The following is a 24,947-nucleotide window of genomic DNA, read 5'->3' on the forward strand; positions in this document are numbered from 1 at the left end:
ACACGCAAATGTGGTAAGCACTGCATTTATTAGGAATACACTGTAAGGTTATAGGCAGTGTGGGTGTGGATTTTGACTGTATTTGAAGTTTTCTTACCTTGAAACTTACTTAGCACTTGTAAACCTATACCATAGAGTTTAGCCCTTATTTCCTCTTAAGAGACTTGAAAATCCTACACCATCTAGTGTAGTGCTAATCCTAAAGAAAACAACCAACGATTAAGTGTTAATTGTTGATTGGTATCACCCTATGATCAATTGTTTTCACCCTAAGGCTCAAGTGAAACCAAACGGTTGGTCACTTTTTCGATTTAGTATTTTTTCAATTTCTTAGATCTCAGGATATTTTTAGTAGATTTTGGATGAGACAACAAGGATCTGTGACAACCATCATTCTCAGAAATTGTCTGGCATCACCTCAAATCTGGATTTCGAACATTACAGAGGGATGAATGAGGAGCAGTACCACTAGACTGAGGGCCAGGCCCACTTTGCCATCTTGGTATTCTTAATCTTTGTCCTAGTTCCTGGCACGGTAAGAATTTTCAAATAAATAAATAATTTTTGTATTAAAAAAAGTAGTATTTAGAACCAAATATCTTCTATAATATAGAAAATTGAGTCAGCTTTCCCAGTAATGATTCTTTAAGTTGGCCTTCTGAATATGAGAAAATGTTTCCCTGAGAGTCTCGATGATATTTTGCACCATGGGTAGAGTTGTATTTTAAAGTTAAATGACTACATATATTGTTTTTTGTTTTTGTCGAGGGACCTGAGATGGGATGCTAATTGAAAAGGTCTGGAGCTTAAAGACCCGTGCAGTTTACGCAGCAAGGATATCATTGCTCTGAATTTCAATAAATCAACATTCCACTATATATCGGCAAAGTTTACAGCCTTTAAAAAATGACCAATATAGACGGAATCAAAACCGATGTAGTCCCAAAGCGGCACAGAGCTGTATCTGCCAAAGTGTCCATTTAAATTCGTGCGTTCCAAGGAAAATTACTGCTCCTTAGCTTCTACCCATTTGCAAAAGTTTATGATTTTTTCAGGCATTCCTCACACCTGTTAGGTTAAAATCAGTAACACTCTTAAAAAGACAGCGAGAGACCGGAAATGATATGAGAATAGAATTGGCCACTCCAGAGACATCTGCAAATGACATCTGCAAATCCATTTTTTTTTCTCGCGCTGCAAAATGTACCGGTAAACCGGACTTTCTGGGACTCGCTGGGTGGCCGACATTTTCCCTAGCAGGAATTTTACGTTTCCAAGATCTGAATGGATGTTAACGGTCGGGCTAAATGCCAGGCAGGTCTTCATTGTCAAATTAAACAGCGGTGGGAGCAAGCGGAATAACCGAGTTCCCCTCCCGCACTTGAGTGCCGGCAGCGAACCGAACCGGGACCTCTCGCTCGCGGGAAGCCCCGGCCGCCGGACGAGCAGCACCTCCGCTTTCCGCCTCCGGTTTCCGCCTCCGGCTCCGGCTCGGCTCCCCCGGCCCGCCTCTGCGTCAGGGCCGCGGAAACCCCGTAGGAGCAGGGCGGGCGGGGAAAGCGAGGTTTGACTAACGCCGCAGCGATATTCTTCCGCCGCGAGGTAAAGAGTCCCAACCTAACCCCGGGCCCTAGGATTTCCAGCGACCCTGTAATATCGAGAAATTACCACATTTGGATTTTCTTACCGACTTGCTTAGGATTTTATCCAAGGTAACGACCCCAGGATCACAATTTTGTGGCTGACCGAAGCACGGCGAGAAAATTCCTCCGCAAGAAACGGGTTCCGGCCACGAGCCTATAAAAAACGGGTGGCGGGGCGCTGCTGTCTTTTCAGTCGGGCGCTGAGTGGTTTTTCGGATCATGTCTGGTGGCTCCGCGGATTATAACAGGTATGGCGCTCTGTCGGCGGTCGCGGTCTGTAGTGAAGGTCATAGGGCGCCAGGGGAGATGATAGTGGATGGCACGGAAGCAAAAACTCTAAATTAATGGACGTTTTCTTAGGGTATAGCATCTCTGTGCCCTTCCAGAAGCTTCCATGATGGGTAGGGCCAGGATTGTGGGGAGACAGGACGATGGTGCGAAAGCAGTAGCTAAAGGGCGTTTTTTCCTCCCTAAGACATTACGAAACTTCGGCTGCTTCCCTTCCCAGTGTGGAGCACGGGAAACATGCAGTAAAAAGCCGTGGCGCAGTCCGCGTTCGGTACGGTGTTAAGCAGGACCCGAAGCTTTATTTTCGGTCTACCACACGAGTTGGGGGGTGGTCCTAGGCTTTACTTGGGGAAGGGTTGGAGGCGGCGGTCTCCACTTGGCCACGGCGCGGAGGCGACGGGACAGAACCGGCGCCGGTGCCGGTGAACCGTTGGCATCGCCCTCGCCAGGCCGCTCCGCCCGCGTCAATCACCCGGCTTGCGCATTGTTGGGGGCGGAGTTCGGCTCTCCTAGTTCTCGCGAGACGGGCCGCAGCTGAAACGGGATAGCCATGCGCTCTGGCCCGGAGGGCTGCTTTTCCGGGCATCCGCAGCCCCCAATCTTTACGGAAGGCGCACAGTGTGATACTCGCCTTGCAGCTGCTGCTTTTAGCTTGTGCAGAGGAGGCTAACGTGCTGAGACGGGTTGCAAAGGGCTATCCGTTTAAGGTGCAGTTGAGGTGGCTTGGAAGGGGTGTCTGACTGCACTATTCTTGTCAGCAGAGAACATGGCGGCCCAGAGGGAATGGACCCCGATGGTGTCATCGAGGTAAGAAACGGTTGTGGATCTTGAAGCTTTGGAAAGGTGAGTGTGTTCATCTCATTTATGCGTGCATTATTTTTTCTAACTTACAGAGCAACTGGAATGAGATTGTTGATAACTTTGATGATATGAATTTAAAGGAGTCTCTTCTTCGTGGCATCTATGCTTACGGTTTTGAGAAGCCTTCCGCTATTCAGCAGAGAGCTATTATTCCCTGTATTAAAGGTAAAAGAAACTGGCATTTTTAGGAAATTGTTGTACATAGACATGAACCATAAAAGGGAAAGTAACCTCTGGGGGACTAGCACCTGTTTGTATTCCTTAAAGTGAAATGATGGCAATCATCTTTCGGGACTGACCTGAAATGAAGAGAATACTCATTGCTGATCACTTGATTATTTGGGCATAATTCATGTTCCAAATGGAATACATGGTGTGAAGTAGAAGTGACAATTTGATGTGGGATCGGTAAATATGTATCCTACTTTTTTTAGGGTATGATGTGATTGCTCAAGCTCAGTCAGGTACTGGCAAGACAGCCACATTTGCTATTTCCATCCTGCAACAGTTGGAGATTGAGTTCAAGGAGACCCAAGCACTAGTATTGGCCCCCACCAGAGAACTGGCTCAACAGGTATTGATAGTGTAGTTCAAAAAAACTGCTTGCGTGTTGCATAGGTTTCAGGTTTCACAACTGTGAAGAATTTAAAACTTAGTATAAATTGGTCCTACCAGATCCCTCCTTTTAATTGTCCATGCATGCAGGGAGTTTTTGTTGAAAGTTTTGAAAGAACTGGGTATGCAGGTATGGTTTGTAGGGTTGTATACTAATAGATTGAGAATCCGAAGCGCTCTCTTGGATGTACTAGATCTGTCCCCATTTTTTAAGTTTGAATGCAGTTGTGCAACATGAAAACTGCAGTGACATGTTACCATTTGACTGTCTCCGTAGTTTGTGATGCATCTGTTGCATGCTATGTTTTCAAAGCTCACTGCTATATTGGCTTTGAAGTAAACTTTCCTAATAAAGCTGTAGGCTTTATTGAGGTTAGGATTATATAAGGCACAATACCTTCTGGGGGAAAAAATCATTTGCCTTAGCTGCAATTACAGAACATAAATTTCACTACGTACTCCCTACCTACAGTGAAGAATAATGTAGGAAACGTTATTCTTGAATTGTCCAGCTGATGCGTGGAGCAGCAGCATCCCAAGTTTGACAAGGCATAAGAAAGGCATTAAGGGAATTTTACCTTGCAGCAGTTAGGTCGTCTGCATTTTAAGTTTGGAAGTAGTTTTGTGCTGTGCATGCATAAAAGCTGTTGGCAGACCAGATTATATTTGCCATTACGCTTTAAAAATTAGTCATTAATCTTGGAGTTCTGCAGGATAATAATTAAGGCTTGGTTTTTAGATCCAAAAGGTAATTCTGGCACTTGGAGACTATATGGGAGCCACTTGTCATGCCTGCATTGGTGGAACAAATGTTCGAAATGAAATGCAAAAACTGCAGGCTGAAGCACCACATATTGTTGTTGGTACACCCGGGAGAGTGTTTGATATGTTAAACAGAAGATACCTTTGTAAGTATTGTCTTTAAGAGAGTATGATGATGATTATTTTTTTTTCTTTTTTACTGTTAACATAGTTGAAAAGTCAAATCGTATCACTGAGTAGATCTAGAAATGACAGTATGACTTTGTTTCTAACAGCTCCAAAATGGATCAAAATGTTTGTTTTGGATGAAGCAGATGAAATGTTGAGCCGTGGTTTTAAGGATCAAATCTATGAGATTTTCCAAAAACTAAACACAAGTATCCAGGTAAGCATTACTTCACCCCCCTTAAAGGTAGAGATGGTTTAATGCAGGTACTGTTACAATACAACTGACGTGTTTTATTGTCGTTCCCCCTGCTTAAAGCACTTGATGCATAACTATCTCTGTCTAACTCCATTCCGTAGTAAGACAGAGACGCTTGGCTTCAAACATTTTCCCTTGGGTATTACTGTGTAAGTTGTGCTACAACATAATTTTCTCTTTTTAAGGTTGTGTTGCTTTCTGCCACAATGCCAACTGATGTGTTGGAAGTGACCAAAAAATTCATGAGAGATCCAATTCGAATTCTGGTGAAAAAGGAAGAATTGACCCTTGAAGGAATCAAACAGTTTTATATTAATGTTGAGAGAGAGGTAACTGTCTAATTGTTAGACATTATTTTACCTTCTTGTATAAGCACTGTGCTAAAATTGCAGACACTAGGACAATGTCTTGGTTTTTGCAATAATGCTAGCAGAGTACACACAAGAAGAAAACTAACAGCACTAGATTGTAAAGACTGGGGTGGACCTCTTTCTTAATGTCCAGTGTCCTTTGTCTTAAGATTTGGTGCAATATCTCATTAGACCTAACAGAATGAAGTTAATTTTTATAATTTCTACATTTTGAGACTGGGTTATAAGACTGGCTAAGACTGGCCAATTTTGGTATTTTGGGTAGAGATGGTTTCACTATCTTGAAACCCTGGTCTGGTTGGAACTCTGGGCTCAAGTGCTGGGATCCCAAAGTGCTGGGATTACAGGCATTAGCATTGTGGCTGGCCCAGAATGAATTTTTAACTGAAGAAAGTTGGAAAAACTAAATGACTGTTAACTTTCTCTTCTAAACATTACAGGAGTGGAAGTTGGATACACTTTGTGACTTGTACGAGACACTGACCATCACGCAGGCTGTTATTTTTCTCAATACGAGGCGCAAGGTGGACTGGCTGACTGAGAAAATGCATGCCAGAGACTTCACAGTTTCTGCTCTGGTAAGAGGTGTTCTAAAATGTCTGAATTTCCACTAAAGCAGGATTCAGACTACAATATAGCTGTTAAGTGCTGTGTTGTCGTTCCCCCTGCTCAAAATAAAGTTGTTTCTTAACTATACCTGTCTGCTAGTCTCCTGTAGCAGCCAGGGACGCTTGGTCTCATACATGTTGATTAAAATTAAATACTGACCTGACTGGTGATTCTTGAATTAAGGTTTATTAATTTGCAGCATGGTGACATGGACCAGAAGGAGAGAGATGTTATCATGAGGGAATTCCGGTCAGGGTCAAGTCGTGTTCTGATCACTACTGACTTGTTGGTAAGTCTCTTAATGCTTTTTTAAAATCTACCAAAAGTTAGCTTTTTGGGGGGAAGGTTTTTAAGTAACCTTTGCCAGCTTGGGCTATTTGGAAGAGTAAAAGAAGACCACACTCCACAGTGGGCTATACCACTTAGTATAGTTCGCTACTCTTTTGTGGCCTACATGACAGGTGTCAAGTTTTTTTGAATCAGAATTTTTAAAACATGCCATTGTGTTTCAGGCTCGCGGGATTGATGTGCAACAAGTGTCTTTGGTTATAAATTATGATCTACCTACCAATCGTGAAAACTATATTCACAGGTGAGAAGCCAGCATCTTGGCTGTATGGAAAAAATTCATACGTTTTTCTACTGTGATTTGTATGAAAGGTAACATCAAATCAAGGAATAGATTCAGTAAAGTCAGTAGTGTTCGGTAAGATGATGTAATTAAATTTGTACTAGGGAAGGTTGATGAGAACAAAGTGGGAAAACTTGTAAACATTGCCCAGATTGTGGACATAGGTTTTTTTTTCCACAATTGTTGGTCTTAGCTTATGCTTGAGCTTTTAGTGATGTTGTGTCCATGTGTTTTTCTTGGTGATTTTTTCTATAGTTGGGATTTTCTTGGTGTCGCTGGTAGCAATTTGAGTGAACCCTGGTTTAGTTATAGTGGCTTTATCCCTAAATAAATTGAATTGTACTTTGTTATATGATGTAAAAAAAGACTTTTTAAAAAATACAGGAGTCGATAGCAGCAGTTGATGACGAGATGGCACTCAGAAACGGCGTTGACGTAATTTAGGACGTGGAATCATAAGCGAAACAGCACACTGTTTGAATAAAGAGCGAGTCGGTATTTATATTTGTTTTTCTTTTGTCATGATTATTTGATTATTTTTAAGTTGCTCCAGCTAAGGCTTTTTTTTTGTATTAGTATTTCTACTAGGGAACCTTTCTTATTAGGTGGTTTGTATTGTCTGGTTTCTAACATGAAGGTAGCTGTTTGGCAGTTAAACACGTTTTGAGTAATTTGAGTTACAACGTGTGAAACTGAGCAAAAAAGCAGTGATAAGTTTGGGTTACCATACCAAATATTTGTTTTCCCACTGGAAAAAAGTAAGTTTTAGAAAATAGTTAACCTTTGCAGCATTTGTTTACAGTTTACAGTTCCAGAAGTGCGTCGAAATGGATTACATAACTGCTCTTTGTTTTATTCCTGGTGTTCACATCTGTCCCAGGCTGACACCTGCTCTTGGCTGGCCCACTTTGGTATGGGCTTTAATTTCACTACCCCAAACATGATACTGTCATCTGCTTTATAATAATGCTCAAGATGCCTGATAAAAATCTCATTTTGCAGCCAGACAAGCCTTGAATCCTTTTGGCACTAACTGCAAAGGAAGATTTTTTTCTCTAGATATGCATTAGCAGCTAGTGCTCCAGTTTAGAAGCACGAACTATAACCTTGATAAGTAAACAGCAGCTGATGGTTAACAAGTGGATCGTCATGTTCAGTAGTTTATACATTATGTGAGAAGTAACATTCTGATTGTTTCTTTTTCTTACACAGAATTGGCAGAGGGGGTCGATTTGGGAGGAAAGGTGTGGCTATAAACTTTGTTACTGAAGAAGACAAGAGGATTCTTCGTGACATTGAGACTTTCTACAATACTACAGTGGAGGAGATGCCCATGAATGTGGCTGACCTTATTTAATTCCTGGGATGAGAGTTTTGGATGCAGTGCTCGCTGTTGCTGAATAGGCGATCACAACGTGCATTGTGCTTCTTTCTTTGGGAATTTGAATCTTGTCTCAATGCTCATAACGGATCAGAAATACAGATTTTGATAGCAAAGCGACATTAGTCGTGAGCTCTTGTGAGGAAAGTCATTGGCTTTATCCTCTTTAGAGTTAGACTGTTGGGGTGGGTATAAAAGATGGGGTCTGTAAAATCTTTCTTTCTTAGAAATTTATTTCCTAGTTCTGTAGAAATGGTTGTATTAGATGTTCTCTATCATTTAATAATATACTTGTGGACTAAAAGATATAAGTGCTGTATAAAATCAGCCAATTATGTTAAACTAGCATATCTGCCTTTATTGTGTTGTCATTAGCCTGAGTAGAAAGGCCTTTAAAATTTTTTTAGAAAGCATTTGAATGCATTTTGTTTGGTATTGTATTTATTCAATAAAGTATTTAATTAGTGCTAAGTGTGAACTGGACCCTGTTGCTAAGCCCCAGCAAGCAATCATCCTAGGTAGGGTTTAATCCCCAGTAAAATTGCCATATTGCACATGTCTTAATGAAGTTTGAATGTTAAATAAATTGTATATTCACTTTAAAGGTGCTTTTGGTCATTTTATTTTTATTACAACCCCATCATTTACAAAACCCCCCATCCAAATATATTCACTTTAACAATTTTGAGATAATTGCTGCATCACAGTTGCACAAAGGCTGATGAGTTGCAAATGTTCATCAGCACCATCTGCTAGGCATTTGTCAACCTCCTATAAGAAAAATTTAAGAAATTAGCATCCTTCAGGTAGTTAAATGTTCCACTGACATGTGCAAAGTACCTACTTACGGCAAGTTTTTCTGTAATAATGGACTTCTGTTTATCAGATAAGTTATTTTCTACAACCACATCATGGAGTTGATTGACGAGCTGAGTTGCTGCATGACCCTCATCAATTAAATCCTATAATAAAAAAACTTTTGGTATGATGACTTTATATTCCTTTCCCCAAAGTTAGTAAGCTGACTTTACCTTGACCACAGCTTCTAGTTTGTCAAAAGAGCCACTCTGACAGGCAGCAAATACTCCATCAATTTTCTCAGCTGGTATTACCTAGGTAATTGGATGTTCAGTATTAAAGATGTTTCTAGGTGAGACTAGACGTGCACTCTGCCAGCTGACTCCCCTGCCCCCAGTCCTTTCTGTTCCACACATAAGTTCCATACTTTTCTGGGAAGGCTTTGGGAGAAAGCCAGAGTAACTCCAGTCACCACTAAGCAACCAAGGTGTTAACAGCTGTGCTTTTAAAGCCCTTTAATGGCTTCTTTGAAGCCGTTTGGGCACACATGGATTATAGCTTGTTCTGGTCAGTGGATGAAGATTAAGTTTTCCCCTAGCGGCTATAACGATTCCTCAGAACAGTGGCCAAGATCAACCAAAAAGACTGATTTCCTTAAAGGGGAAGTGCCCTTTCTCTAAAAATCTCTCCATGTAAAGATGCCACTAATGAGATTGGTTTAAAAAGTCCACAATATCCAGAAAATTAAAGAGGATTAGTGATATCAGTCTTGTCATATGGAAGGCCTACTGCGCAGATGAAAAATGTCATAGAAACAAAAGTTTACGTGATTCTGAAGTGAATTTTGACATGGGAGTATCCAAAAACTAGTGGGGTACTCCACTCTCTTTAATAAATGATTACTGTAAGTTGGATATGCCTTTTGTTTATATACAACTAGCAAAATAGTTTTCATGTATAAGAACATCTGCTAAAATTGATTTAACTGCCAAAGGCATCTCTTATAAAATCTAAAAACTGAAGGCTGGGTGCAGTGGCTCCCACCTACAATCCCAGCACTTTGGAAGGCTAAGCGGGGGGCAGATCACCTGAGGTCAGGCGTTCCAGACCAGCCTGGCCAACCAACCTCGTGAAACCCCATCTGTACTAAAAATACAAAAATTAGCTGGGCATGGTGGCAGGTGCCTGTAATCCCAGCTAATTGGGAGGGTGAGGCGGGAGGCGGAGGTTGCAGTGAGTCGGTATTGCGTCACTGCACTCCAGCCTGGGCGACACAGAAAGACTCTGTCTCAAAAAAAAAAAAAAAACTAAGAACTGAAAGTGTCCTTTCCTTTCCTGAAATGTCTATTACATGCCTGACAAACTGAAAAGTCAGTGTTATCTCCTCACCTGAAACACTCTGATACTCCCAGGTTATTCCCTTATACTTCTTAGTGCAGTACTTGGCATTTGCTAAACATTCAGTATTTGTTGGATGAAAATTTCCTAAAAGCCACAAAAAAGCCAACTAAAAAGAAATTCAGAATATCCAGTACTCTTACCCCAGCAATGTCTGTAATCACTTTCTCTGTGATCTCCTTTCCACCTGTTAATCGAGTAGCACTTTGAAGAAATGTAATGGCTTTTCTTAAGTCTCCTTCTGACACTTTAACAAGATAAGCTATTCCCTGAAGAGAAAAGAGTTGTTTTTAACCTATGATGGCCAATTAAGGATTTATAACTTTAATTTTAAAATGTTTAATAAAAGTGAAAAGCCCTATGTGTTAGTCTAGAGTTAATGAGAAAAAACATTTCTGTTTTGGGAGAAAATATGATCAGTCTAGGGGCCAGGTACAATGGAAGGATAAAGATCTCTTGCTTCTGAAATAAATTTGCAGAGATGAAAAAATGTTCCATATTTATCCCATTTTCTTGCTCACATAAAGCAAATTCAAATTATGGTTAAATTGTTATAATGAATAAGGGCCTTATGTTTCTATCAATTTTAGGGAAGTACTGAAGTATTAGCTACAAGACTAAAATCTTGTCATGCAGAGATTTATGTTGCAGAATTTGCATTATATGTATGAAATCCACCTCAGTTTCGGGTCTCTGATATATTAAAAGATAATTAACTCAAAAAGTAATAGAAAAGCTAAACCTTGTAATTCCTACACATTTCAATTGTCCCTTTAGCTTAAGTTTGTCTGAAGAACTGGCATCAGGATTGAGGCAACACACATTTAAATCTTTCAGGGCCTCTTTATATGGATTCATCAAAGGAATTAGTAACTCTAATAATTGTAATAATTAGTAATTACCTCATCACTAATTTTGACATTTTCCTTCTTGGCAATGTCTAGTAATCGCTGCTGTTGAATTTTATCTGACAGAGGCTTGAAGCGGAATTTTGAACATCTAGAGGTCAGGGGTTCAATTATTCTGTGGAAGATGAGAAAAACCAAGTTGGTGTCTAAAGAAAGAATTTCCCCCAAAGAACTCATTTTTATCAAGAACAAATCAAGATTTGTTGGAGGAAAAATTAATGTAGCCTTGAAAATTCTAAATTTCCTTTCCCTAATTGGGTTATGAAAATAAGGCTGCCTAGCATCTGTCTTCAGGGCAATATACATACCGACTGACATAGTTACAGATAAGACAGAATCGGGTGGTTTTAGACTCCTTCTCCATGGTACGTCTTAAAGCTGCCTGAGCAGCTGAGGTCATAGAATCTGCTTCATCCAGAATCACAATCTTAAAAGGCGGACACGGCTTCCCACTGATTCAGAGAAACACATAAGAGTTGAACATTAATATGTATATTGGTTTTAACAGCTTTGTTGAAATATACACATACCATACAATTCACCCATTTAAAATGTACAATTCAGTGTTTTTCTGTATGTTCACAAAGTTGTGCAACCATTACCACAATCTAATTTTAGAACATTTTTATCACTCCTAAAAGAAACTTTGTACCTATTATGAGTCACTCTTCTTCCCCCAATCATTCCCAGCTCTAGGCAATCATTAGTCTACTTTCATCTCTATAGATTTGCCTATTCTGGATATGATACGAATGGAACCATATAATATGCAGTCTTTTATGGCTGACTTCTTCCACTTAACATATTTTAAAGGTTCATCCATGTTGTGGCATGCGTTTGCTTCATTCCTTTGTATTGTCAAATACTATGGCAACTAGATATACCACATTTATTCATCCATTAATCAGTTGGACATTTGGGCTGTTTCCATGTTTTGGCTATTAAGAATAATGCTGCTATGAACATTTGTGTAAATGTTTTTGAGCAGATATGTCTTCCAAGAGGCTGCACCATTTTACATTCCAACCAGCAATGTATGAGGTTTATCATTTCTCCACATTCTTGTCAACGCTAGTTATTTTCTGTATTTTTTATCATAGCCATCCTAGTGGGAGTTACGTGGTATTTCAATGTGGCTTTGATTTTCATTTCCCAAATGGATAATGATGTTGATGAGCATCTTTTAATGTGCTTATTACACATGCATGAAATGTCTATGCAGATCCTTTGCCCTTTTTTTTTTTTTGAGGCGGAGTCTTGCTCTGTCGCCCAAGCTGCAGTGCAGTGGCGCAATCTCGGCTCACTGCAAGCTCCACCTCCTGGGTTCACGCCATTCTCCTGCCTCAGCCTCCCGAGTAGCTGGGACTACAGGCGCCCGCCACCACGCCCAGCTAATTTTTTGTATTTTTAGTAGAGATGGGGTTTCACCACGTTAGCCAGGATGGTCTCGATCTCCTGACCTCGTGATCCACCCGCCTCGGCCTCCCAAAGTGCTGGGATTACAGCATGAACCACTGCGCCCAGCCTTTGCCCATTTTTTAATTGGGTTATTTGTTTTTATTACTGAGTGTTTAAAGTTCTTCATATGTTCTAGATATAAGTACGTTTTTAGATATATGATTTGTAAATATTTTCTCCCATGTTGTGGGTTATTACCTTCTGTACATTGATTTTTGGTAATCTGCCATTAAAGTTTCTCTCCCACCAAAAGTGGCATTAACATAATTGTATGAAAATTATATCAAGAAAACAGATTTCAAGTATTAATGGTAGAAGGGATCTCAGAGTCTTTTAGTCTACTTCCCAGTCTTCATTTCACATAAAAATAAATTAGGTGCTATAGCGGTTGTGACTGACTGCACCATCAATTCAAGGTGGATATCAAAAATTAGTCATTCAGTTTCACAAATTTTGAAATGTGCTCATGTAAAATTTACATACGTCTAGGTACCACCAATGTAATCCTGGACCTTTGCCACCTAAGGAGCATAAGTAGTTGATTAAATCCCTGTTTACCTCAGGCAGGATAATTGACAATTTGGTAGAAATACACTTGATCTTAGCCAAAAGGCTGAGAAGTGATGGCAGAAATACATATTTAAAATAATACATGCCAAGGAGGAAAGAGGGCAAATTTACTTACTCTGAACGACTTCCTGACACAGTTAATTGAGCAAAATTTTTCACTTTCTCTCGAACTACTTGTATTCCACGTTCATCAGATGCATTTAACTCAAGAACTCTTAATCGGAAAAGTTCAGGCCTATCTCAAAATGAAACAAATATGAAACACAGAGCACAAGTAGGCTTAAATCACATTTTAACATTTGCACACTTTGCGGATGTTTAAAATCCACCTAGTAAACAATATGGATAGAAGGCACACAATCACTTTTGTATTCTCTCTTCGGCAGAGTGCTGCAGTTAACATTTTGGCTTTTTCCCATGCATTAAAAAAAGTGTAGACATTACATAACATCTACAATTTCTTTTCTTTTTATTTTTTTGGAGACAAGGTCTTGCTCTGTCACCCAGGCTGGAGAACAGTGGCATGATGATGGCTCACTGCAGCCTTGAACTCCTGGGCTTAAATGATCCTCCCACCTTAGCTTCCCAACTAGCTGGGACTATAGGGCACATGCCATCACACCTGGCTAATTTTGTTTACTTTTTGTAGAGGCAGGGACTCATTATGTTGCCAGGCTGGTCTCAAGTGATCCTTCCACCTTGGCCTCCCAAAATGTTGGGATTACAGGTGTGAGGCACCACACCTGGCCCCACATATAAAATTTTAAATCGATTTTCCACTTTGCATTTATAATAAGTATCTTGGCATATTATCAAAACCACTGTAAATAACATTTTAATAGTCATATGATATTCCATCCTATGACTGTACCATCATTTACTTCACATTCTTCTACTGTTAGACATCTAGATAGTTTTAAATATTGTAATTTTAAATAATGTTACAATACAGCACATTTTAATTTATTTCTGGCCGGATGTGGTGGCTCATGCCTGTAATCCCAGCACTTTGGGAGGCCAAGGCAGGTGGATCATGAGGTCAAGAGTTCGAGACCAGCCTGATCAATGTGTTGAAACCCTGTCTCTACTAAAAATACAAAAATTAGCTGGGCGTGGTGACAGGCGCCTGTAGTGCCAGCTACTCAGGAGGCTGAGGCAGGAGAATCACTTGAACCCGGGATGTGGAGTTTGCAGTGAGCCGAGATCGCACCACTGCACTCTCCAGCTTAGGTGACAAAGCAAGACACTGTCTCAAAAATAAATAAATAAACAAATAAATAAATAAATTCCATAGGGTAGTTTGCTATAAGGAAACCTACTGGATTAAGGAAAATTAATTGATTAAAACATGAGCAGGTTTTAAAGTGAGTTTTAATAAAAATTACTAAAAGTAGTATATGTTTACTGTAGAGAAATTTGAGAAATCAGAAAAAAATGGGCACACTGTCAAAGCACTGTTTTGAAACTTCCCTCTAGTCTTTTACACACACACACACACACACACACACTTAAATAAAAAACAAGAGTTGTGATTTAGTTTCATCTCTATTTTTCCTGATCAGCATGGTATCCTAAGCATATTTATGGACATAAACATTTACATGCATCTATTTTCTATTTTAAAGTCACAATATTAAATATGAAATTCACTGTTTAAGTAAGTTCTTTAAAGACAAACATTATTTTATAAAGGATGTAGAAAAAGTTGTATAATCTGGACTGACCTACTCTAAGTAATAATAAACAACTGTTAAGGCTGATTCAGATTGGTTCTATCTGATTGAGTTGTGGAATAATCAAAAAAGTTCTTTTATAATTTTACTGAGAATGAGAAGTTGCTGTCAAATAAAATATTAGGCACATAGCAGCTTCTCCCTTTGTCTTTTACATTTTGACATAACTAATAATCCTTACACATTTGGTGATTTCAGTGGCACCTTTTTTTTTTTTTTTTTTTTTTGAGATGGAGTCTCGCTCTGTCACCCAGGCTGGAGTGCAGTGGCGTGATCTCGGCTCACTGCAACCTCTGCCTCCCGGATTCAAGTGATTCTCCTGCCTCAGTCTGCTGAGTAGCTGGGACTACAGGTGCATGCCACTATGCCTGGCAAATTTTTGTATTTTTAGTAGAGATGGCGTTTCACCATGTTGGCCAGGCTGGTTTCGAACTCCTCACCCCAGGTGATCCACCCGCCTTGGCCTCCCAAAGTGCTGGGATTACAGATGTGAGCCACCACGCCCGGCCTATTTTCATATGTAGGATTTCAGATACTTCTATCAGTTGTATGTCTGATATTAATAATGGATAAACTCAAAACAGCCTTTGTTATGTTGGTGCATGTTTCATGTATATCAGACCCAGCCCACTACACATCTTTTAACTCTAGGTAAAGGGCTCCTCTAGAATGGCTGGTTAAGCCAAGATGGTCAATCTAGGAAGAGGAACATAAGAAGGTGACTCACAGGAAGATTTTCTGGTGTACCTGGAATCATACTACATCAACCACCACTTATGCTCAGGAGACCTGAGGCAAGGAGCTGGCCTGGCCACTCCAGAGTCAGAGCCTAGGAAGTCTAGAGCAGGACTCAAGCATGGATGGTGCAAATAATACCAGCAGAAACAGCAGATCCTGTCATGCAGCCACACAGATGTGAACACAATCATTAAGAGGGTGATAAAACTATCAGCACAATTGGACATTAAGTTGGGCCCTCTGGACTCCAAAGTTATAACAGAAAATTTAAAGAAAGTGATGGAAAAAATCATAGGCTCCCAGTGGTGTAGTACATTCAAACACTTGAACAAGATTCAGAATGAAGGTCACAAAAGACTGCAGGCAAGCTGATTTCTTCAGGGGAGTGAGGGAGGAACAAAATGGCTCATGGGATTTTTAAAAATCAGAAATAGAAAACTATCCTACAGAAAATGAAATGCAAATTTTTAAAGGAAAAAAAGTAGTATCAGAGAATTTTGGTGTCAAATCTTTAAAAAAAGAAACATAGACTGATTTCAACGTACCCAAAGAGTTCTCTAGCTGCTGCCAAAATAGTGGATGTTTTTCCAGTTCCAGGTGGTCCGTAAAATAAGAGATTAGGAAGCTGTAGAAATTAAATTTTAGTTTTTAATAAATGGTATTCTGGCACAAATGGATGAAAAGGAAGATCGAAAAAATGTCTGTGGAATAGTGCAATGACTTCTCTAATAGGGCACGTAATTTCTAAATATAAAGTTTTCTTAATATAACTGATATCACAGTACTGACAGATTTAAATCCTGCTTTTTCATATACTACCACTTTTTTCCCCAAGTGTCTTTTTAATCTCTTAAGCTGAACCAATATTTATGCTTGCTCTATAGCTAATCTATTTAGGTGAAATTTTCAAAGCTGGAATGAGAAACCTTTTATTTCTAAAGGGAATCTCAGTTTCCTATCCCACCTCTATGCTCAAGATTAGGTAAGATTTTATATTACACAAAATGTCAGCTGCTTCAAAGGGGAAGCAGACCAAAAGAGTAATGGGATTTGGCCAAAACTGAGGAAAAAGGACTAAAAAAGACATAATTAGGGCTTTGGATGAGCAAAAGTACCAAGAACAGAAATATTAACAAAAAATCCAAAACTAGACATTTAATATTAAGTGCTAGGCACTGTTCCACATCATGATTATGTACTCTGTAAGGATGCTTGCATGTATCAGGAAGAATTCATTAGAAGAGGAAAGGATAAGATTAAATCACTAGCTACCTTCTTTTATACCTTGTATCTAGCTAGTTTGGCTCCTATCAAGCAGTCGACTGATCTGTGGTGAAAATTAGTAAGTCAACTAAATTCTAATGAGCTCTGTTATGATACTGTGCAATCTTCAGTATGTCCTTTCACATAAGGAAATCAGTGTACACAGGAAACTAGGCATTAGAGTTTGTTTCCACTCTTGCCTAACCCTCCCTCTTCCTGTCCATTCATTCTTCACCTAAATCAGATACCACTCTGCTTGCTACTTAAAACTATTCCACTTAGAAAAACAAAAACAAACAAACAAAAAAACCCTCAGCTTTTTACCATGGCCTAAAAGACTTCCATGATCTGCCTACCACCTCCTTCACCTTCCAGGCTCCAGCTTACAACGGCCTCTAACAGCTTGGCACTTTCTGGCCTGAACATACGTTGTTCCCATGACCTGGAGTCTGATCCTCTTCTTTATGCCTGGCCAACTCCTAATGCATTACAAATCAGAAACCATTCAGTCTAAAGTAGGTCTCCTCTCCTATTCTCTCATTAGTCTTTGTTGCATTTTGTATTGGTTTATTGTTATTTAACTGTGGGGCTTAATTGTAAAATGCCTGTCTACTTCATTAAAAGACCAAGAACCTTATTTGTTCTATTCACATCTGTATTCTAGCATCTACTACAGCAGTCAATGTTGGCCAAATGAATGAATAAACCAATACATAGACAAATATGTTAATTAGAAGACTATTACTGTTACATTCATAACACATAGCTTACAGTACAAACTATGAGATTCAAAACTTAAAAACCTCCTGGGCTTCTTAGTAATTAAGGTCTACAACTATTATTTTGATTTGTGCATCCCTTAATAATGTAACGATCCATCCAGGTTAACTATCAGATACAATAATTTAAATTCTTTGAAACAGGGTAAAATTATTAAATCTTAATTATATACTAGTCTAATATATGGAGTACATTCAAGAACTGTATGTGGAATACCAGTTCTTAAAATCAATTTCTGAAAAAATTATCTTCTTATAATTCTTTAAAACCTTTCAAAGTAAATTAAATGAATTTTCTTTATTCTTTTGAATTAAAAATACTATTTCACCTCTTTGCAAAACTCAGTCTGAAAAGATGCACAAAATATTAAACTGAAGTTCTTACTTCAGCCTCATAAATTACGTGGCATAAAGTCAAGAACTAGATCTTAGGCTGGGCATGATGGCTCACGCCTGTAATCCCAGCATTTTAGGTGGACAAAGCGGGCAGGTAACTTGACATGGCTAAACACCATCTCTACAAAAAATACACAAATGAGCTGTGTGTGGTGGTGCATGCCTGTAGTCCCAGCTACTTGGAAGGCTGAGGTGGGAGGATCACTTGAGCCTGGGAGGCAGAGGTTGCAGTGAGCTGATATCACGCCACTGCACTCCAGCCTGGGTGACAGAGCAAGACTCTGTCTCAATTAAAAAAAAAAAAAAAAGAACTGGATCTTAATCTCACTACATTTGCTGAAGATACTAGTAATTAAATTAGATATTGTCCTGCAATCTGTGTAATTACTATGCAACTGCAATTAAAATGGTATATACTGTTACCAAGATATGCAAGCAGAATATATCAAAAAATAAAATGGTATACTATTATAAAATTAAAAGGTGTAAGAGTATTTGTGTTATTTATTTTTTATTACTTATTTATTTATTTTTGAGACCAGATTCTCACTCTGTCACCCAGGCTGGAGTACAGTGGCACTATCTTGGCTCACTGCAATCTCTGCTTCCCAGGTTCAAATGATTCTCTCGCTTTAGCCTCCTGAGTAGCTGGGACTACAGGTGTGTGCCACCATGCCTGGCTACTTTTTCTAATTTTTGGTAGAGATGGGGTTTCACCATGTTGGCAGGCTGGTCTCGAACTCCTGACCTCAAGTGATCTTCCCATCTCAGCCTTCCGAAACGCTAGGATTACAAGCTTGAGCCACTGTGCCCAGCCAAAAAGGTATAAGAGTACACGAGTCAAATCAAAACACATACTGGTAAAGAAAAAGATTCTAAATAGTTTTATAAATTTAACTTCTTTCAAAATGTGTACTGTAGTAATATAATTTCAGCAATAGAATGATAGCAGCAAAACCCAAAAGAACCTCTAATTAAAAGCAGCCAGATTGAGAGGAAGGAAGCAAATCTTGAAACTAAAGCAAAAACCACATTCCACTTCACTTTACTGAGCTGTTAAAGTACTTTGGGCATTCATCATAACACAACTTTAAGTTGCTAATTCTTCACATGGGTTTATTTTATCTCAGAATGATTTACAATGCAAGTTATTCATGGATATTTTATCCCCCATATCACAGCAGAAGAGAGTGCTATAAGCAGAATTCAAAGCTCGATTTTTTTTTTTGTACTATAGGTCAATCCAAATCCTAAAGTTAGTATGCAATTATACTTTAGAGGAATCTCTGGCTCTTCTTTATAGCACATATTACTACATGTAATTATTTATTGGTTTACTTGTTTATTCTATCTTTCCTTACCAATACAAACCCACGAGAAAAGGGGCATAGTTTGTCTTGTTATATGTTTTATGTTTTGTTCTATGTCTATGTTTCACAGTTTGTCTTAATTACTATGACTTTTACTTGAATACTAGGTAACACTGCTATGTAAGATTAAATAGGAGATGCTCAATAAATATTTGAACTAATTATCACTGTACATAGTTATCAAGGACTTACTGTACACAGAGCATGATATTTAATGAGGGCTAGAAGTTATAAAGGAAGAAAGAGGGTGAATAAATTAAGTCTTAAATATCCCAATGATATTAAACACCATTTGCAACTCACATCTGCTCCTTCTAAAGACTTTTTCAGCACTGCAACCACTTCTTCCTGGAAAGCAACTTCATCCACACATTTTGGGCGACTTGTGGGGTGGGGAGGAGGAAAGAGATTATTTAGTATATTATAGCAGCCACAAGAAAACTCTCAAGTGTATCTTCTACTAAAATACCAATGACCATTCTTAAACATCAGCAATGAAATGAGAAACTTTTTCATAATTGTAAATAGGTGGAAATCCCACTTGTTTTTACCGTAACCAAACACATTCTGAAAGAGTGAAATAATGTTTTACTTCCTATCTGCATTGCTTGAATCTGTTATACCCACAAAAATTAAGCAAAACGATTTTATTTTATATGCTACAAACACTAATTAGAAATTAAAGTGGGGGATCAAGAACATCCTGGCTAACACGGTGAAACCCCGTCTTTACCAAAAATACAAAATATTAGCCGGGCGTGGTGGCGGGTGCCTGTAGTCCCAGCTACTCGGGAGGCTGAGGCAGGAGAATGGCGTGAACCTGGGAGGCGAAGTCTGCAGTGAGCTGAGATCGCACCACTGCACTCCAGTCTGGGAGACAGAGGGAGACTCTGTCTCAAAAAAAAAAAAAGGAAAAAAGAAAAGAAAAGAAATTAAAGTGGGGCTGGGTGTGATGGCTTGCACTAATCCCAGCACTTAGGGAGGCTGAAGCAGGTGGATCACCTGAGGTCAGGAGTTCAAGACCAGCCTGACCAATATGGAGAAACCCTGTCTCTACTAAAAATACAAAATTAGCCAGGCATGGTGGCGCATGCCTATAATGCCAGCTACTCGGGAGGCTGAGGAAGGAGAATCGCTTGAACCCTGGAGGCAGAAGTTGTGGTGAGCCGAGATCATATCATTGCACTCCAACCTGGGCAACAGGAGCAAAACTTCATCTCAAAAAAAAAGAAAATTAAAGTGAACACCTGCTTAGAAAGCATTATTATTGGCCGGATGCAGTGGCTCACGCCTATAATCCCAGCACTTTGGGAGGCGGATCACCTGAGGTCAGGAGTTCGAAACCAGCCTGGTCAACATGGTGAAACCCCGTCTGTACTAAAAATACAAAAAAAATTAGGTGGGTGTGGCGGCACATGCCTGTAGTCTCATTTGAACCCAGGAGGCAGAAGTTGCAGTGAACCGAGATCGCACCACTGCACTTCAGTCTGGGCGACAGAGCAAGACTCTGTCTCAAAAGAAAAAAGAAAGCAGTGTTACACTTTGACAAAATAAGATCATGAACCTAAGGTGAAAAGGGAAAACCATTTAGTAATCTTAGTATAGGTAACTACTTTGGTTAATGTAGTTACATATATACTTAGTATGTGTTAACTGGTTAATGCCAATTTTTTCCATCATCTAACTGCATAAAAAAATGAAGACCTATTCACTTCATTGAGGGCTAACAAAAACAACAAGCTTAACCAATACTAAGTATAATATATAATTTTCATCTTACACCAGTGATTTTTAAGAGAAGCTAGAACAAAGTTACACTCCCAACTCTAAGCTTAGGCTTTGTGTTTGGTTAACTAATCAAAAGTTCTTTGATCCATACTTTTCGATAAATCAGGTTAACACTAGGTAGGAATTATGAATTTTTTTAAATGTCTTCTCTTGGGAATCCAGTATATGTTATAAGCAGGGACTCATATTCAAATACCTGCAGAGATTACGCAGATAACAAGAGTGAGGAAGGCAGAGTGTGATGCAAGATATAATAGGGACCATGGCAAATTGAGGAACACACGACCTTTCCAAAAGGAGAAGCAGTACACAAGTCCATATAACTCTTGTCATGTGAGAACCTGCCCCCAGTGTTGCCTGATCTCCTGAGAAGCTGAAAATCCAGACCCTCCTCCACATAATTAAAAAAATCTAGATTTTCATGAGGTTTATTGGTGCCAAACAAAACATATAAGGGGGCTGGGCGCAGTGACTCACGCCTGTAATCCCAGCACTTTGGGAGGCCAAGGCAGGCAGATCACTTGAGATCAGGAGTTGAAGACCAGCCTGGCCAACACGATGAAACCTTGTCTCTATTAAAAATACAAAAATTAGCTGAGTGTGGTGGTGCATGTCTGTAATCCCAGCTACTCGGGAGGCTGAGACAGGAGAATCACTTGTACCCGGGAGGCAGAGGTTGCAGTGAGCTGATATTGCGCCACTGCACTCCAGCCTGGGTGACAAAGTGAGAATCTGTCCCAAAAAAACAAACAAACAAAAAAGCAAGCAAAAACCAAAATCACAAAAAACATATGAGGGCCTTACTCAGCCTATAAGTAATCTGTAAACATTGGTAATTACTGAGGCTACATTCAACCAATAGTTACAATTACTTGTGGTAATATCACTTAGGTGACTGACAATTTTATTTATTTATTTATTTGAGACAGAGTCTCGCTCTGTCACCCAGGCTGGAATGCAGTGGTGCGATCTCGGCTTACTGCAATTTCTGCCTCCCAGGTTCAAGTGATTCTCGTGCCTCAGCCTCCCAAGTAGCTGGGATTACAGGTGCCCGCCAACACGCCTGGCTAATTTTTGTGTTTTTTTTTTTCAGTAGAGAGGGGGTTTCGACATGTTGGCCAGGCTGGTCTGGAACTCCTGGCCTCAAGTGATCCTCCCACCTTGGCCTGCCAAATTGCTGGGATTACAGGATTACAGGCATGATCCACCATGCCAGGTGGTGACTGACAATTTAAATGCTAATTCAAGTGTTGTTCGGACAAAAATGTATGAGCTAACCAAAAAACTGAATTTCCAGGACTGGGCGCGGTGGCTCATGCATGTAATCCCAGCACTTTGGGAGGCCAAGGCAGGTGGGTCACTTGAGGTCAGGAGTTTGAGATCAACCTGACCAATATGGTGAAACCCCGTCTCTACTAAAAATACAAAAAATTAGCCAAGTGTGGTGGTGGGCACCTGTAATCCCAGCTAATCGGGAGGCTGAGGCAGGATAATCACCTGAACCCAGGAGGCGGGGGTTGCAGTGAGTCGAGACCGTGCCACTGCACGCCAGCCCGGGCAACAGAGTGAGACTCTGTCTCAAGAATAGTAATAATAATAATAATAATAATAATAATAATAATTTCCACCTATTGTAATGAGAAGAAGGGGGAACAGGTTACATATTTGGATTTAAGTAGAACTCCTGACCTAGTATTTATAGCCAGTTTACAGAACTTTTGTTTTCTTCACTTCTGTATTCCAGCCCCTAAAATGGAAGCCTCTGCTTGTAGAGATCTCAGTTTATCTACAAAATAAGGGAATTAAACTAGATTATTCTCAGGCAACTTTAGTTCCAGGGTTCTATGACTTATATAACTGGGTGATTTTTTCAAAGACAACTTCTAAACAGAACAAAGCATTCCTCCATAAGTTAAAAAAAACAAAAAGTGATCAGAACTGGTTAGAGAGATAATTTATGAATTATTTTAACAAAGACACAAGTGTTCTTACTATTTTTCCACCCAGGGAACGGGTTTGGCTTTCTTGTTCTCTCCGCTACTTCCCGCAGTGGCAGCTACTCCTCGATCCTTGGTCAGCGGGGGTTTAGTACTGATGGATGTGCCTTTAAGAAATGCCTGCATGGTTACTTCACCCTGGTAAGGTGCAAGACAGAAAAAAAAAAAAAGCTTTTACTGAAACTTTTATTGTGAATCAGCACCATAGGAAAGCAGGGGTGGTGGGGGGGAACCATTATGAGAAAGTACAGCCTGAAAACACACTTAGTCTTGTGCAAAGATGTTACATAATAAAGGACATCACCCCATGACCTAGGACACTCTGAATACACTGTACTGAGGGCCACGAGGACAGAAAAGTGGTCAAAGTCCTTAACGAACTTAGAATCTATTTATAGTGCAGGAGTTATAGAACAAAGATCATATGTCACAAAAATGTTTAATGAGTTCCAAATGCATTGATAAATATGATGTTGCTAATGACCAAACCACACGGGTCTCCATGGTTTCTTTCACAGTCGTGGGCCTAGCTTTAGCTCAGACCCTGAAATGGACTCTTCAGCAATTAAAAGTGCTGTGCTTGCACCACAAATGAGAACCTTCACTCCTTTCCTTGGGTCAGAACTCAAAGACCTTTTTTTGTTGGGTTTTTTTTTTTTTTGAGACGGGGTCTCACTCTTTTGCCTAGGATGGAGTGCAGTGGCACAATCATTGTTCACTGCAGCCTTGACGTCCCAGGCTCCTGTAATCTTCCCACTTCAGCCTTCCCAGTAGCTAGCACGACAGGTGCATGCCACCACCCCTGGCTAATTTTTTAAATTTTTGGTAGAGACAGGGTTTCACCATGTTGCCCAGGCTGGTCTGGAACTCCTGGGCTCAAGTAATCCTCCTGCCCCGGCCTCCCAAAGTGCTGGGATTACAGGTGTGAGCCATCGCGCCTAGCCAGGGACCTATTTTAATGGCAGAGTCAATGTCTACCTACCTTCAGAGACTTTCTGTGGGGAAGGGAAGGTGGGGGACTCTGTTGTTAAAACAGAAACAGCTGTTTTTCTCATAACACACTCACTTGAAGAAATCAAAACAATGCAGAAAAGCATGAGAGATTTAAAAAAGTAATACAAAATCCCACCCAGAAAGTAACTATTTCTAACATGCACGTGAACATTCTTCTAGGCTGTTTTCTGGGATAAAAAGCATCATTAGCTTGCCTGAAAAATCCACAGTTAATTCTATTTTTTTCACTGCTACATGCCCTGGTGCCTAGAACAGTGCCTGGTACATGGTAGATGCTCCATAATATTTGGTGAACGAATTACCATCTATGATACCCGCTTTCCGTTTCTGTTAAAGGAGCTAAGGCCTATTCCACAGGACAACTGAGTTAAATAAAAGAATGTATGCAAATACATAGTTCCTTGCTTGGCACATGGGGATATGCTCAATAAAATAAAATAAATTTTTAATATCTGTTAGCAGCCAAGGTTTTTATAACGTTATTGGATTAGTCCATCCCTGCCTCGGGCTGTTAAACATTAATACAGCCCAAAGCCGGGGTCTGCAAGATGCTGTCCGGAACCACCATTTCACCAAAGGGCGCGGCCAGGGCATGAAAGGGTGACTAGGCTGGGGCCCCGAAGGAGGTGGAAGACCTCACAAGGGCATCAAGGGCAGGAGTAGGGAAGGCGAAGCGGGCCTGCAATTCCTCCAGCAGGTTACCAGTTAGCCCGGCTTCTCGTGCAGGTCACCGCCGCCGGCTCGTTCCTCAGGTTTCCGCGACACAAAAAGGACGAGATGGTCTCGAAGTCTTAGCTCCGTCTACTAATCTGAGAATAACGGGCCCAGGAGACTTACGGTCACTGATGTCCCCACAGTCGCCTCAGTTCCCGCCACGGAACGGCGGGCGAAAAGCAGGGCGGGAATACGCCGGTAGGAATACGCGGGCACGTAACGCGTCACTTCCGGTCCTGGGGCGCGCTGCCGGCGGAGGAACTTTACATGTGTATGGTTTTATTTAAGCAGGTGATGAGCCAGCCGGACTCTCAGGGAGAACTGGACGGGAACAGGCATGGCCTGGGAGGTGTCCTTGTCCCGGTGCATTGCTCCCACTTGAGACGTGAGCGCGACCCTCCCCGAAGGAGTAGAGGTCGCGCGGGCACGGCGCTGGGG

At 40.3% G+C, this 24,947-nt stretch overlaps 2 protein-coding genes and 5 non-coding genes across 16 annotated transcripts; 6 read left to right on the top strand and 1 right to left on the bottom strand.

The window, feature by feature from the left end:
- The first annotated feature begins 1,699 nt into the window (after nucleotides 1-1,699).
- EIF4A2 (eukaryotic translation initiation factor 4A2) lies at nucleotides 1,700-8,189 on the top strand. 5 transcript variants are annotated; one of them, XM_009239632.4, is made up of 11 exons: nucleotides 1,700-1,891; nucleotides 2,693-2,738; nucleotides 2,825-2,957; nucleotides 3,227-3,366; nucleotides 4,147-4,315; nucleotides 4,445-4,554; nucleotides 4,779-4,922; nucleotides 5,405-5,542; nucleotides 5,773-5,862; nucleotides 6,086-6,165; nucleotides 7,417-8,189. In XM_009239632.4, the coding sequence occupies exons 1-11, from the start codon at nucleotides 1,863-1,865 to the stop codon at nucleotides 7,559-7,561; spliced, it is 1,224 nt and encodes a 407-aa protein (XP_009237907.1). In that variant the 5' UTR covers nucleotides 1,700-1,862; the 3' UTR covers nucleotides 7,562-8,189.
- LOC112132951 (small nucleolar RNA SNORD2) lies at nucleotides 3,057-3,125 on the top strand. Its single transcript, XR_002914650.1, has one exon. It is a non-coding gene; the product is annotated as a small nucleolar RNA SNORD2 (small nucleolar RNA).
- LOC112132883 (small nucleolar RNA SNORA63) lies at nucleotides 4,596-4,722 on the top strand. The gene has a single exon (XR_002914585.1). It is a non-coding gene; the product is annotated as a small nucleolar RNA SNORA63 (small nucleolar RNA).
- On the top strand, nucleotides 4,952-5,129 carry LOC112132948 (small nucleolar RNA SNORA81). Its single transcript, XR_002914647.2, has one exon. It is a non-coding gene; the product is annotated as a small nucleolar RNA SNORA81 (small nucleolar RNA).
- On the top strand, nucleotides 5,578-5,709 carry LOC112132881 (small nucleolar RNA SNORA63). Its single transcript, XR_002914584.1, has one exon. It is a non-coding gene; the product is annotated as a small nucleolar RNA SNORA63 (small nucleolar RNA).
- LOC112132895 (small nucleolar RNA SNORA4) lies at nucleotides 5,890-6,030 on the top strand. Its single transcript, XR_002914597.2, has one exon. It is a non-coding gene; the product is annotated as a small nucleolar RNA SNORA4 (small nucleolar RNA).
- Nucleotides 8,190-8,191: 2 nt separating the features above from the next.
- Nucleotides 8,192-24,736, bottom strand: RFC4 (replication factor C subunit 4). Of its 6 annotated transcripts, none has more exons than XM_002814392.6 (11): nucleotides 24,633-24,736; nucleotides 22,777-22,919; nucleotides 19,300-19,378; nucleotides 15,734-15,813; nucleotides 12,833-12,952; nucleotides 10,998-11,141; nucleotides 10,684-10,804; nucleotides 9,925-10,050; nucleotides 8,617-8,697; nucleotides 8,434-8,547; nucleotides 8,192-8,356 (listed from the first exon to the last, which is right to left on the bottom strand). In XM_002814392.6, exons 2-11 carry the CDS (start codon nucleotides 22,905-22,907, stop codon nucleotides 8,261-8,263), a joined length of 1,092 nt encoding a protein of 363 aa, XP_002814438.1. In that variant the 5' UTR covers nucleotides 22,908-22,919; nucleotides 24,633-24,736; the 3' UTR covers nucleotides 8,192-8,260. The 6 variants fall into 6 exon arrangements, with proteins under 6 accessions (XP_002814438.1, XP_002814437.1, XP_054409084.1 ...); XM_002814391.6 differs by having other exon boundaries at nucleotides 24,498-24,704; XM_054553109.2 differs by lacking the exon at nucleotides 8,617-8,697.
- Between the last annotated feature and the right edge of the window lie 211 nt (nucleotides 24,737-24,947).

Source organism: Pongo abelii, chromosome 2 (genome assembly GCF_028885655.2).
Source record: "Pongo abelii isolate AG06213 chromosome 2, NHGRI_mPonAbe1-v2.0_pri, whole genome shotgun sequence".
Classification (NCBI taxonomy): Eukaryota; Metazoa; Chordata; class Mammalia; order Primates; family Hominidae; genus Pongo; species Pongo abelii.

What these genes read in the sequence shown, in the direction of transcription:
- EIF4A2 (XM_009239631.3), top strand. Translation starts at nt 1,863, where the DNA reads ATGTCTGGTGGCTCCGCGGATTATAACAG. An exon ending in TGATCACTACTGACTTGTTG is followed by an intron (nt 5,863 to 6,085) that starts GTAAGTCTCTTA and finishes ATTGTGTTTCAG; the next exon opens with GCTCGCGGGATTGATGTGCA. An exon ending in CGTGAAAACTATATTCACAG is followed by an intron (nt 6,166 to 7,416) that starts GTGAGAAGCCAG and finishes TTTCTTACACAG; the next exon opens with AATTGGCAGAGGGGGTCGAT.
- RFC4 (XM_002814392.6), bottom strand. Translation starts at nt 22,907, where the DNA reads ATGCAGGCATTTCTTAAAGGCACATCCATCAGTACTAAACCCCCGCTG. An exon ending in GTGTCAGGAAGTCGTTCAGA is followed by an intron (nt 11,142 to 12,832) that starts GTAAGTAAATTT and finishes TCTCTGAATCAG; the next exon opens with TGGGAAGCCGTGTCCGCCTT. An exon ending in ATGTCAAAATTAGTGATGAG is followed by an intron (nt 10,051 to 10,683) that starts GTAATTACTAAT and finishes TTTTCTCTTCAG; the next exon opens with GGAATAGCTTATCTTGTTAA.